Raw genomic sequence first — 14,439 nt, 5'->3', positions numbered from 1 at the left:
TTTCCTTCTCTACTAACCTAGTACCCCTTCTTACTGCTAAAAAAAATTGTGATTATTATTTTTTTTAACCCCTTGCATGCTGATGACGGCCCCCAGCCGTCATGCACTAGGGTGCTCGTGTGCTGATGACGGCTGGGGGCCGTCATAAACCCGCCCACTCGCGATTCTGCCGCACAGGCGCAGAATCGCGGCCGCCTGGAAGGGGTTATATGTGGTCATTTTAAGGAAAACAAGGTGCATTGAAAACAAGCATAGACAAAGCCAATAGGTTTGGCGTTCCGTGCCATCCTTTTGATTTTATGAGTGCTTGTTTTGTTTTGCGTTGCTATATGGTTTGCCATAGTTTCTCTAAAAGTCAGGTTGTGGAAACTGCTTGGCACTTAGCAATATAAAAAGAAAATACATTGCCTAAAAGTACAAATGCTTTTTGGTTCTCAAAAGGCACTCATTGCCAGAGAAGTCCCTGGCACTGAATGGAACTACTTTGGACCTGATTCACAAACGGCTCCTGCACTCGTGGGGGAGTCTCGCTCTCTGGGTGGAATCTCTGCTGTGAGAACTCATTGTGGAGATTCCACCACGACTGCAGGGCCTGCACTGTGAGTGCGGGGGCCCTTTGCGAATCAGTCCCTTTGTGTGCAGATTTTCCATGTGAAATAGCAGAATGCTGTCGCTCACAGTGAAGTTAACCAGTTGCTGAAGTGGTTGACCCATTGCCCAAGCCTGTATGCTCTAGTGGCCGGAAGAAAAATGCAAATGACACAGCCACAGACCAGTGGAAGAAGGGGGCTAACTGCAAGCCCCCATAAGTATATCATTTGGTCAAATCAAAAGGTATTGGCAAGTGCCATGCTTAAGAAAAAAAGTATTCCTTTATTTAAAATCCGTCAGACATGGTGTGCTCCTTGCAACTGTCCCTATGATAGTAGTGGATTGGAATGGGTCGCAGTTTGTGACCTACCTCATTAATATTCATGCCATAAGTAGAATTGTGACCCAGCACGTTTCTGTATTTTGTGAACCGACCTATTAATACATGGATCAGTTTGCAAAATACCCTATGATTTACAAAAATTTGGTGAGTAGATTGCACCCACTTTTTGTGAATCCCCACTTTAGTATATCTGGCCCTTCGTAATTTATTAAGAATTAATACAATTGTGTAGCTACTGTCAGAGAGCTGAGGCTTACCCTATAGACAAAGATAAGCTTCTCTTGCACAAATCGTGTAGTAAAAATATTGAGTGTTTATCGCAAAATTCTGTTTTGTGGCAGATTTAAAACGCTTATTGTGTAAAGCGTCTGTAATATATTTGTGCCAAGATAACACATTTTTCTAAAAACTGCTCAGCATCATCTTCCAATTTGGAATTGAACAGACTTTTTGGCACATCCACGTCTTGTGTTATCCCTGGACCATGAAGAGGTCCCCTTTTCCCTGTTGATTGGAGCCGCCTGCCCACTTTCATGGTCTCCTAACGAGTTAACCAATGGTGGGTTTAAGGTTGCTCCTTTCTCGTGCTGAAGAAGACCCCATCACAAGGATTAATTGGCATCTTCGCCTTTTAGTGGTCGAAACGTCGACAATGAAACATCGACCACTAAAAGGTTGATATAGTTTCCAACTATACCAACCTGGCCTGGGAATATCATCCACATCTAGATAACAGAGAATTTATATGATGTATCCTACAACTGTTGAAAAACAAATAATGATAAGCATCTCCATCAGGATCTATTTGAATTGTTTGTATACACTGTATATATAATCTAATTTGAATCTCCTATTCTCTCCTTAGCTACCCACGAGCACTCTAATCAACACTTACTTTCCAATCATTGTGGAGCAACTGTCATATTATTTAATGTATTTACTTGATATTCATAATAAATCTTGAATTTAATTCCTTCAGGTGTCGTTGATTTTTGATAGGTTCGGGTACAACTTATTACATTACTTGAATAATTCCTGTTGGGACCAACTGTGTTTTGTACCTGTGTTTGTGCCCAGCATTTGTGAAGCGCGCATCTCCCTTCCAATGTACATTGCTATTTAAAAACAGCAAATTCAAATAAGCATTTTTTTGTAACTCATTCCAAGTTGTTCACTCATTCAGCCGACATTCTGCTTCTGAATTCTGGTTGCATGAATTATAATGCCGCGCCGGTGACCGTCATTGGAAGAGGGCCGTCTGTCATAGACAGTTAGCGTCAGTGTAGTAAACCAATGTGTAACTCTGGAACAGCTTCTGCTACCCCTAAACCAGCGGGTCACGTGCTCGCCCACAGTTTCAGGTGCGCAGTCCTTCTGAGGCCTTTGTTGGATTTCTTGCAGGGACCCGTCTGCCGTGGGACGAGCAGTGGCTGATTGAATCTCTCTCCGACTCTACAATCTACATGGCTTACTACTGCGTGGCGCACCTTCTGCAGGGCAATGACCTCAGCGGGCAGTCTCCTTCGCCGATAGGGATTTGGTAAGGCAGACTGCGCCCCAAAAACCGGTCTCCTTTTCCTTTATAGTGATTGTTGTAGTTTTAAAAATAGGTTTCATGACCGTCGTTATGTAGACTGTGATTTTTTTCCTGTTCTTGTCCATGGCTATGCGCGCTGCAACAGTGACATCTAGTGGGTACATAAAATAAGACATAAGAATTCTGCACTTATAACTTCTTGGAGTGTTCTCATTGCATCGCTTGTATAGTCTTATTTCTGTCTTAATGCTTATTTTATTAACGTCTTCCTAAGAAATGCAGCTCTTAATGAAGATAAAGAAATGAATCCCTGATTAAATGGCATGACTGACTTCCATTAACCTCCTGCTTCATTAAAGTTTTCTTGTATTGTGGTGATCATGCTTTCCTGTTATTGATGGGGAAAGACTAACCACAAACACGTGCTGCTATGTTATGTTTATTTATTTTTTATAAGCTTCCCGATGTTTCTTTATTCCTCTGTGGAGATGAGCTTAGAAGCTACAGGAATTCCACAGTGTAAAAACGTAAAATAAAAATGGACGAGAGCCAGCTTAAGTACACAAATTACCTGTCTGAAATATGTCTGTCAAGTTTATAACGATGTAAAACCATGTCTTTAAAAAGTAAAACGCCAAATTCAAGTTGGTTCTAAGTAAATTAAATCAGAACGCAGCTGAGAAATAATTGAATAATTACGTGAAGGTCACCATGTCCGTAAATGTATATATCCCACATCACAATCGTGCAGTCTCGAGGTGATTGCATGCTTTCAGTCTTTGAAGAAAGAAAGCTTGAGTCAGACGTGCTGGGTTAACCCTGTGAGTCATCTTAGAGTTTACTTTCTTGGTAGTAGTAGTGCCTTGCATGATCTGCATTAACCTTTTGACTATAATACATCTAATACGTTGCCTTTCGCTTGGCCTAGCTCTACAGCCTTGTTGTACATGCTGCTGTTCACATACTGGTGTTTTGAAGTTGTATCTTTCTGCCATTATCCCTAACCCTGGTTTTGTTGTTGTTTTTTGGCATAGGCCTGATCAAATGACCAAAGAGGTTTGGGACTACGTGTTCTTTAAGGACGCTCCTTTCCCCAAGACCCGGATTGCCAGAGAGAAGCTGGAGAAACTGAAGGAGGAGTTTGAGTTCTGGTACCCTGTGGACCTTCGTGTTTCAGGCAAAGATCTTGTCCCGAACCACCTTTCGTACTACCTCTACAATCACGTGGCCATGTGGCCTGAAGACAGGTTAGCATTGTTCGCCACAACATTTCTCCTGCTGTTTAGGGCATCACTGGCACGCAGAATAGCATGAACATTACTGTGCTTTCTAGGCTTCTTATTTAAGCTCTGCCTCGGGACTGCGTAGTTAAATGTGCATGTAGTGCCTTGTTGCCAGATAATAATTAGCAGATATTTTGGGGAGCTATTCTTTCCAAATATGAGTCCCAGCGCACCTCCGTGCTTAAGCCCCTGTGGCGTTCTGACACAGCGTGTGTGACACGAGGTAAATAAAGTGCATTCCTTTGACTACAATATATTTTTGTAGGTTCCCCTGTAACCTTGCTGTAATAACTATACAAAAGTGTATCATGGGTTTTTCTCTTTCAGGTGAGACAAGAAAAACTGAAACCCAGGAAGGGCAAGTATTATCTCTGCCCAACTTATGTAGTGCATGACATATGTCTGCACTCAACTTACCAGGGAAGTGTGTATTTGATACCCTGATGAAAGCCCAGGATTATTTTGGCCGTAGTGTTGGGCAGAAACATGTTGGTCAACAAAATATAGGGTCATCGGACCATAATAGTGAATATTACCCATTTTCTATGTTTTAGCTTTCCCAACCATCCCCACGAATAAAGGGATACCTTGGAGAAGGTGAGGGATTTTTAATCTCTAGTTAAGACCACTGGTCAACCCTTATGACTAAGTGCTCCCTGAATTATGGTCGAGCCCACCCTGACCTTTAGTAGTCCGGGTGAACCCGATGATGAAGCATGAAGCTAGCAGTGTGTGAGGGTTATTTATAAAAAAGGAATCTTTTTCTTCCCCTCACCAGCCATGTAAAGCTAGCTTTCCCACTAGGGGTTTACCAGAAAGCCACCCCAACCGCGCTTTATGCAATACATCCCATCTTCCTTGTAACCATAGGCAGGATACTTGTTTGTAGTTTTGAGCTTTAAAGGCAGGACGTATCCTCACACCACTCCTCAACTGTTGAAGAGACCTTTCTACCCTCGGGCCACACAGGCTATTCCCTGTGTGCACCCTGTTTTGTCTATCAAGCCTGGAAATATCCATATGTTCCTTTTTATTTTCTTTCTTTCTTTTTTCTTCGGATCAACAGTTAATAGGTTTGTGGTATCAGCCCCCCTTCAATTCACACACACTCCCACAAATGCCCTGTTACGTGGTTGCCATCTTCTGAGAATTTTTTTCTGCCTTTGGGTTTGAAAGCACAGCCCACAGCAAATGGAAGATCATCAAAGACATGAAAGGCAGTGTAGAGAAAAGGTGAAAATCACAGAAAAGTACTGATGAAGACATCGAACGTCTAAGAAAAATAGGAATATTTTCTGTGTTGTATTAGTCACTTAATTTAAAAACAGCCAGTTGACCTGTGAATGTTTATCTACCCTACAATTTTTCAACCGAAACAAAAGAGGGCATCACTGGCAAAAGTCTTTCTTGTTTAATTAGGCAAAATGTGGAATACAGTTGTTTTATTGTGCTTTATAGCCTCATTATCCTGCAGTCTGTGCCCAGGGCTTTATCCTGGGCCAGTCTTGCCAGGTCTCAATTCCAGCAGTAATTAAAACCTGACTGAAATGGGTCCCGACTGTGCCCTATAATCATGTTCTTCACTTTACAGGCAAAAAAATAAATCGATTTCTCAACAATGACTGTAAACACTGTTAAGTTAATCCATGTTAGCAATTCAGTTTATTAATACTTCACATTTTTGATGGATACTTCTAACCACAGATTTCCCACCTTTACAATATCCCCAAGTGCCAGACTAGATCTGGAAGATTTTCCAGCATTGTCCTGCGGCACCAGTAGATGGCGTTATGTGACTTCGCATGACCTCGGCTCCGCCCCGGAAAAGAGCGGAAGCCTCATATAGGCACCACCCCATCCCGCTGTTGTCCATTTCTTTCTGGACAATGTCTGTGCTCTCAGACGCCCAGAGCCCGAAAACTAATTGTTTGTACCAGTAACAGATCTCTAATTTCACACCTTTTTAGATGGAAAAGATTCCATAGAATGGAGTTGCGAGAGAGCAATGAGGAATCTGTAGTTAGATAAAGAATCCACTAGAAAGAGCATTGCCTAACGTAAGTAACTTGTTTTTCTGATGGATACTTTTTTTTTCTTCAATCATTTTTATTAGTTTGTATAATGAAAAGCAATACAGAGGAAATGAGGAGGGAGAAGAAAAAGATTCAACCTTGAACATCCAACAGTTTTATAATGTGTACAATGAGGTACATACAGATTTTGATAAAAGAATGAGATAAAAACAGACATAAGTCCAGTACATAAAAACGACATATTAAGAATTTTAAAAATAATAAAATCTATAAAACTTCCCGTACTACTGCGACTCTCCTCCGTCTCTCTATCTCGTTGTCCTTCTACCGAAACAGAACAGGAAGCACACCCAGGCTCCTTAAGCCAATCCCAATGCTGTAATTCAGCGTTGTGATTGGTAAGCACCCAAGCTCTACTCAGCCAGGGAATGGGAACCTGGGCATGTTCTCCACTCAGGCTGTAATGCAGCCTGGGTGGAACGCATGGTAAGTGCGCATGCATGTTTGGGCGGCCCCAGATGGCCAGCCAAACATTCATGTGCGCTTGCAAAGAGTGCTCGCCACTCCCCCTGCTCCTGTGTCAGAGCAGCCCCGCCCCACACTGCAGAGCTGTAGCAGCAGGACAAAATAAAATGATAATATCCTCAAGTTATTCTCAGTTTATTTTTCCTTTATTTAGCTGCTCCACAGCAGTGAGGCGACGTTCCTCCGCCTTAACGGAGGAGCCGCCACTGACCAAGGTAAGTAACTCCTTCCTTACTTTATCTTGCATTCCCAAAGAGTAATTTGTTTTTGCAGATGTTGTTTCTTTAAGTGTTACCATACCACATTGGACTCGTGTTGTGCATACTGTGCACTGTCACCTGTAGGTATCTGGGTGAGGACAAGTTGTGGGTGTTCATGGCCGGGCACGATTGACAGCTCTGGGGTTGAGGCTGAGAGCAGTCCTGGATTCTGACTGTTAGTGGGTCATAAAGATCTCCAGAGTTAATGCTCATCCAATCCGCGACTTTTCTGTAGAGCACACAGAGCTATGGTCATTAGGTTGCGAACTGTAGTTACCCTTGTATGTGAAAGTGTGTGAAGGAGGTATATGCATGCAGCTGTGAAATATCAACTGTGACAAGGGGAAATAATACTGCGTTTATATGTACAAGGCGGGAGGGGGCTACATGCAGAAGGACAGTGAAAAGAATGCTAAAGAGAATGACTTGAAGTGTGATATATGCAGATGGAGGATTTCCATAGCTGACATAATAAGAAAGGCCTAAGTGTTTAGCAGACTGAGAGACTGCAGAGGACAGTGGTGCGAAGGGCGAGTATGAAGGATTGATACACTCCAGAGACCACTACTCCTTCCACAGTCCTTAGTAATGTTCAATTCCGTCTCATTTGTTCCGGAATTGAAGCATTTTTAATTATTAACAACAAAATCATTGTTACTCGTTTACCAGATATAGGTAGCAACCAAAGGCAATATTTCTACCCTGTTTTAGACACTTTTACGTGATCTGTCTTAACCCAGTAAAAGAAAACTCGCAGGGAGGTACCTAAATACTGATCAAGGGCTTTGTGGAGCATAAATAAAATGTTACCTCATATCTTTGTCATGCCCTTAATTACCTAGAACATGCCCCTCGGAGAGGATTTCTAGTTACGACCCTCTGGCCACGCTCCTTTTAGAGACGGCCTCACTTTATTACGCCAGTGCAAAGCGCGGCCTGTTCCTTTCTTAGAGTCCTATTCTGTGTCCGTAAGAATCTTGTAGAGCAGTGGTTCCCAAACTTTTGACTCTTGAGCACCCCCATTGACTCACCACTGGAAGCCGGGGCCCCCCCAGCAATTTTTGCGATTTAAATTTCAAACATTAAAAGAGTAATTCGTAAAAAATCAACACACATGCGCGCACAAAACAAATTACCATGGATTTTAGTATTTTATATTGAAAGAGTTTGCAAAAAACAGACATTTTTAATGGGAAGGTTGGTGCTGCATCTCTGTGAATACCTTTTAAATGGTTACTATTATTTCGCAGTCCAAGGCTCCTGCTGCTGCCAGGGCCAGAGTGGAAACCCAAAGCAGCCCTGGCAAATGTTTTCAGACCAGTCCCCATACAGTGCACTCCAAGTGTAGTGAGTGAGGCTGCCCACTACAAAGGGGGCTTTGGGAGGCTCTCCCGCCAAGAAAATTTAGAATACAATGGTGCATTCTACAACACATTTATCATTATATATTGAATTGTATTCGCTTTTAAAGAATAGTAAATGATGACCTTACTATGCACCAGAATACAACAATCTTTGTTGGGGTTTTTTAATGATTCCCTTGTTATCACCCTTCAACAGTGCCTCTCATTTCTCCATAGCACATCTGTCACATGTATTTCATTTGTTTTATAGCATCTCTCATACCATTGTAGGATGTCAGAGCACTGTAAATCAGTGTAGAGAAAATTTTACATAAGGCAAAGGGGATTACAAGGTGTAGGGTTCACATGTCATTCATACTGGTAGGCATTATTAAAGAGTGCTTGGTCTGGAAAAGCACAAACTCAGGATTCAAAACCCAACACAGTGGTTAGGATTGACTTTAACAATAAAAATGTATTTCCTTCTAAATAAACCCCTTTAGCAGCATTAGGATAATGAAAGACTGGGAAAAAACATAAGTTACTAACTTGTACCATGCAGTGTGTAAGAAGCTCTTTCATGACCATTTATAGGTCACTGTGCTAGATTATGATCGTCTCTTATGAGCTGAAGAGTAACAAAAGAATCTAGGTGACAAAAGAAGTAATGCACTGACCTATGCACATAAAATACAGTTTTTTAAAATGCATGGTACGCGTTCTTTGCAGCAGGCATATTAACCCTCTGTGCTACATTAGATAAGTCAAACCTGCCACTGGACAAAACTCTCATCTCTCTCCAGCAAGGTACACTAATCACTGGTGTTATCTTGACACTTTTATTGTTGCTCAAAAACTGCTAATTCGACAAGGAATTTTGGAGTGCTTTTAAAACTGCTGCCCGAGGACCCCCAGGGAATGTGTCAGGGAACCCCTGGGGGTCCACGGACCCCAGTTGGGGAAACACTGTTGTAGAGCAGTGTTTCCCAAACTGTGGTCCGCTGACCCCCAGGGGTCCGTGACACATTCCCAGGGGGTCCGTAGGCAACAGTTTTAAAAGCACAGAAACATTTCTTGTATAATTAGCAGCTTTCCAGCAACAATAAAAGTGTCAAGAGAATGCCAGTGATTAATGTACCTGCTGGAGCTGAGGAGAGTTTTGTTCAGTTGCAGCTTTGATTGAACTAATGTAGCACAGAGGGTTAATGTGCCTACTGCAAAAAACGTGTATCATGCATCTTAAAAAGCAGTATTTTATGTGCATAGGTTCGTGGTTACTGCTTTTGTCACAGAGATTCCTTTATTACTGTGCACTTCATAAGTGACAATCGTAATCTAGCAGAGGGACCTATAAACTGTCATCAAAGAGCTGTTTGAAAACTGCATGGTACCAGTTAGTAACTTATATTTTTTCACAGGTATTCATTATCCTGATGCTGCTAAAAAGATTTATTTGGGTGGAAATACATTTTTAATGTTAAAGTCAGTGCTAGCCACTGTGTTATGTTCTGAATCCTGAGTTGGTGCTTTTCCAGACCGGGCACTCTTTAAACATTTTATATACACACTGATTTACATATATGATTCAATGTCTCTATATGTGTGTGATGTAAAGTGCTCTGACATCCTACAATGGTATGAGAGATGCTATAAAACAAATAAAATACATGTGACAGAGGGGCTATTACTTCAATATAAAATACTAAGCGCCAGATGTACGATCTGTTTTTATATGTACGAACGCGTTCGCGAACCCGTTTATGCATGCAAAAACCTATTGAGCCATGTACAAAGCCTATTTCGCGGGTTGTAATTTGTTTGCAACTTGCTAAATAGGTTTTGCAACTTGCTATTTGGAAGGGGCATTCCCTTCCAAATAGGGAGTCTCAAAACCATGTACAAATGTTTTGCTGTTGCAAACCACCTACTTCAAGTAGATGGTAATGCATTCGCAAATGGGAAGGGGTCCCCAGGGGACCCCTTCCCCTTTGCAAATGCATGCAAACTTATGTTTTAAGGGCAGGCAGTGGTCCCAGGGACCTCTGCCTGCCCTTAGAAAATGAAACAAAAACGTTTCATTTTCTTTTTTTTTTTTTTTTAAATGCATGGTAAACAGGCTGCATTTGTTTTTAAAAAACTGTTTTATTTAAAAGCAGTCCAAGACATGGTAGCCTGCAGAGCCTAGCATTCCACCATCCCTGGGAGGGCTGGCATTCCCAATGGGCTTGAAAATGGCGAGAGGCTCATTAATATTAATGAACCTCGCAATTTGCGACCCCATTGGGAATCCCAAACAGTGTTGTACACTTCAATTAAATAGTCGTACATCCGGCCCCAAAATCCTTAGTACTTTGAGTATTTGTTTTGTATGCACACAAGTGTATTTTTTTCGAATTACTGTTTTCATTTTGAAATTTAACTCATACAAATTGCTTGGGGGTCCCCAGCTTCCAGTGGTGGCTCAATAGGGGTCCTCAGGAGTCAAAAGTTTGGGAACCACTGTTGTAGAGCATATCAAGGTACTGGCGTTCAGTGAAGTTTGATTCTGTGCCGGTAGGTGTCGCTATTGTGCCGTAAATGCAGAAGCTCCAGATTTCAAATTGTGATAATGAAGCGCACGGGCCTTACGCGAGTGTTAGCTCGTTTGAGAGTTACATTTCGGATTTTGAATTTGTCTAACAATAGCAGTCCATTCTGATGTGTATTGCCATTGCTTACAGGAATAGCAGTCCATTTTCGCAAGTTATGGGAATTCTGTTATCGTTCCTTAGAGTTCCACCTTTCCCAGAGAAAACCCCCAGTCATTTGTTCATGTTTTAAGATTCTGCAAATGCCCAGCCTTTGTACTTAAATAGGACTTAAATTCTGTTTTTCATTTTTAACATGGCCCTTCAGCCTGTGTAATTTACTTAGCAGTCACGCACAGATGATTAACGCAGCTTTAGAACACGTTCTAAAGCGCTTTCTTCTTATGTTTACTCTTTTAAGTACATACTGATAAGAGGCAAAAAAGCCTGTTTTAAGAGATTTTCTTCATTCAAGTACGGGTCAAGATATGAAAATCGCAGTTCTGTCCATGAAATAATGGCCAGGCCGCATCCTGAGTGCTTTTATCAACCGAAATCTGCTTGGGCTAAAATAGTTTTTCTTTTCTTTTACAGTCGCAAATGGCCAGTGGCTGTGAGGGCAAACGGACATCTTTTGCTGAATTCTGAAAAGGTATTTTTTTATTTTGCTGCTGTTTTTTTCTTGCCTTTATTTTTTGGAGTGTGTTAGTTCTGGCTTAAAGCAGAGGTTGAACACAAAACCTTACATTACCTTGAGATTATGAATCCTCACACCTAACTGTGCCAACCTTAAAGTAGAAAAGGTGTGACCTCTGAATTAGGACACTTACTTTGTAATCCAATCAGCAGTCTTCAGCCACCTCGCAAGGCCTGTGGGGTAAAGTGTAATCTTGCAGCTAGGAGCCCAGGCGATTCATCCACCCTCGTGTACATTTCCCTGCACTTGGCACCCTTATGGCTTTCCAGATTGCCTCCCTGATGTTGGGGTAGAATATTATGCCCCCGTGTTATTCCCTTCTGTTATGCTCTCTATCTCTTGGTGTACTTCGGTGCTTCTAGCTGGGTGCTTACTTCCCCAGTGGTATGAAAACACAAGGGATGGAGGTTCAAATAAAAGGTTGTCGTGAACTTATGTATTATGAGTAGATTAGAAATTGGAGGGCAAAATCGAAATGCAATTTAGCAGAAGAAAGATTGGAGCTTATGGACCACTAAAAAGCAGAGGGCATTTTAAAAGCTTTTGATAAGTACCTAATTGCCAACTTACACAGGAAGCTCTGCAGAGCAGAAGTAACAGGAATTGGCACATTAAGTTTCTAGTTATTTTAAGAAGTAATGATAAAGAGGCTTGCTGTAATTGGTGGAAATTATCTGAAGAGTCCAAGCTTATGTCAAAGGAAACAAAATTTATTTTTAAAAAATGTAGTAACCCCGATGAAATAGTTTGTTTTGTAGCAAGAAGTTACAGTTCTGGTTTAGAGGTAATGCATATATATATATATATATATATATATATATATATATATATATATATATATGGTGAAGAAATGAAAAATACATCAATAGGGTTGCCATTTAGACATTTTTGTTAACGCTTTCTTCTTAGGAACTGATCTTGCAAAGGCAAGCTAGTCATTACTTTTCACCACCCTGTAACCTAGAATTAACCATCATTTTCTTTAACTCATAATTTTCCTCTTCTATTATATACTTAGTCTCCAATAGATATTATCACTGTCTCTTATCCTAGGTTGGAAGCAAAGACGAGCAGGAGGAGTGTAAAGAGTTTATAGAAAGACCTGCACCATAAAGCAAAGCAATTACTGTAACTAATCCTCTAATCTAAAATCCCACATTATTTGCAACTTGAGCTTAGTATACCGAGCTATCCGACTGCCAACAATAAATCCCAAATTAACAAAAAGCAATAGATCTTTTTTCTATGGAATAAGGCACCTCATTTGTGAACCTTTCATATCAGACAAGGTTCAGGTGGGCAAGCTTTATTAATGGCAAGTTCACATTTGTGGGCCTTTGTACATGTTCTTAATACATCCGCTAGAAAGGTTTGGGCTGTCGTATAGTTTCTGCCTTTCTGTAGGTTCCAATATTGGGAGCTCTTTGTTTTGTGAAGAAGTCCCTCTGACCTTTCGACAGATTGTTCCCTTAAGCCATGCCCGGAGCTTGTATTTGTGAAGTTCTCAAACTGGATTGGAGGAAGGGGATCCAGCAACCAGTAAAGGGAAAGGAACAATGAGATTAAGGTATATTATTGTTTGAAGTGTTGTGTCTCCATGAGGTCTCGAATTGACCTCCTGTGGCAGAGATGTGCTGCACCTCAGTTACCACTGAGTGTCTTGTGGGGCCACAGAGAAGTGTGATACCTGCTATTCCTTTTAGCAGATCCTTTACCTCACGAAGCGGGTTCACAGTATTCTTTCGTCCCTACGCTCAGTAGGTACAGCCTAGCGCTCTGTAGATGGAAACTCAGCCAGTGAAGTATCTATTTTGAGTCTCATATGCTTGGTTCACCAATCTTCAAATAGTATAATTGGCGTAAGAGACTAATGCTATGCCCAGTTTATATTAGGAATTTATAGTTGATTTTTGAATTTGAAAAATACTTCTTGAAAAGATGACCTACACACCAGGTTTAACAAATAAAATTAGGTATTGATGAACTAATGGGGTGCTCTCTTTCCAAAACCAGCTATCTGCTGGTTTTATGATTTGTTCTATATAGTAAAGTTTTACTGTTTTTGTGTCTTTTAGATGTCAAAATCTACTGGCAACTTCCTTACCCTGAGTCAAGCAATACAAAAGTTTTCTGCTGATGGTAAGCAACTCTGTGTACCATCTCTGCTTTCACGGTAATGATGGTATAGTTTGGAAGTTTGTTGTGGACAAGTGCTGAAAATAGAGTAAGAGAGCCCTGACACACTTGGTTATCGTTTACTCTTTCAAAGAAGTTGTGGTTTAAAACCAAAGAGGTATCTATTAACAACTTTAATGCAGTAGCTACCTTAGTCTGGGTCAGTTTATATTTGTGAATGTAGACTAATAAGCCCCAGATATTTAGTCCTGAGTTGAATGATGAAGGGGAAGCCAATTCTTCCCATTGGTATTGAGGATTTTCCAATGTTTTGGCGCAATTCGTTTGACTTGATTCAAGTCGGCTGAGACGGTAGTGATACAGGTCAATTTCTTATTTCTTGGGTTTCTGGTAGGTCTCAAGTAAAGCATTGCAACTGTTGTTGCGTGCCCTTGCCTTTGCTTTTTTGTATTATTCTGTTGAGTAATTATGTGTTGTCAATTTGTAACACAATCCAGAGACTACTTTATCGTACCCAGATATCTTAAAACAGTTACTTGTGATTTCTAAGAACTGTCCGAAGGGCAGCTTCTCCCTCAAAGCTCGTGGGTGGTGACTGTCAGTTCTCAGCAACCTGTTCCTATCTTTGGGTTTACAGTAGACTTGTTTCAAATGCACCATTTTTGCACTGCTTTTTAAAGTCCAGAAATGCTAAATCAGCGTGACTTACTATATTTGTGAAATTAAGAAAGGAATCTTTCTCATTAATCTATTTGAGGAAGACCAGGGCCGAATTTTTAGATTCGGTTCAGATTATTAGAATGCCATCAATGTGACAACAACATATCTTAATGTGTTTTTGTGAAGATTATCATTACAGTAAATTAAATTCTCCTCAAACCTGCGGACATTCAAACCTGCTGCACTAGGAGCAGAGGTACACCGTATGGAAGTGCCCCGTTTCTGTTGGTCTATTGTGCCTTCATAGTTAAAGAAATTCTCTGTAAGGGCCATTTTAGCACATTCCATCATGACGTGTCTTGGAATTATGTAGACCCAATTTTTATTTGACATGATAGACTAGAACCTGTCGAGTCGGTTCCTGCAGAGTGCTGTTGTAGAGTGCTTCAATATTGAGGTAATCA

The 14,439-nt window shown here is 41.0% G+C and overlaps 1 protein-coding gene across 1 annotated transcript in view; it reads left to right on the top strand.

Moving 5' to 3' along the window:
• LARS1 (leucyl-tRNA synthetase 1) overlaps positions 1 to 14,439 on the top strand; it is a 232,182-nt gene that overhangs the window by 143,685 nt on the left and 74,058 nt on the right. The window contains exons 19-22 of the mRNA XM_086931659.1: positions 2,336 to 2,474; positions 3,506 to 3,718; positions 11,077 to 11,134; positions 13,255 to 13,318. Of these exons, the coding sequence (XP_086787785.1) occupies positions 2,336 to 2,474; positions 3,506 to 3,718; positions 11,077 to 11,134; positions 13,255 to 13,318 (474 nt within the window). The remainder of the gene's footprint in view (positions 1 to 2,335; positions 2,475 to 3,505; positions 3,719 to 11,076; positions 11,135 to 13,254; positions 13,319 to 14,439) is intronic.

Source organism: Lissotriton vulgaris, chromosome 7, assembly GCF_964263255.1.
Source record: "Lissotriton vulgaris chromosome 7, aLisVul1.2, whole genome shotgun sequence".
Classification (NCBI taxonomy): Eukaryota; Metazoa; Chordata; class Amphibia; order Caudata; family Salamandridae; genus Lissotriton; species Lissotriton vulgaris.
Note: the sequence above shows the minus strand (reverse complement) of the source record. Positions and strands in the feature narration are given on the sequence as shown.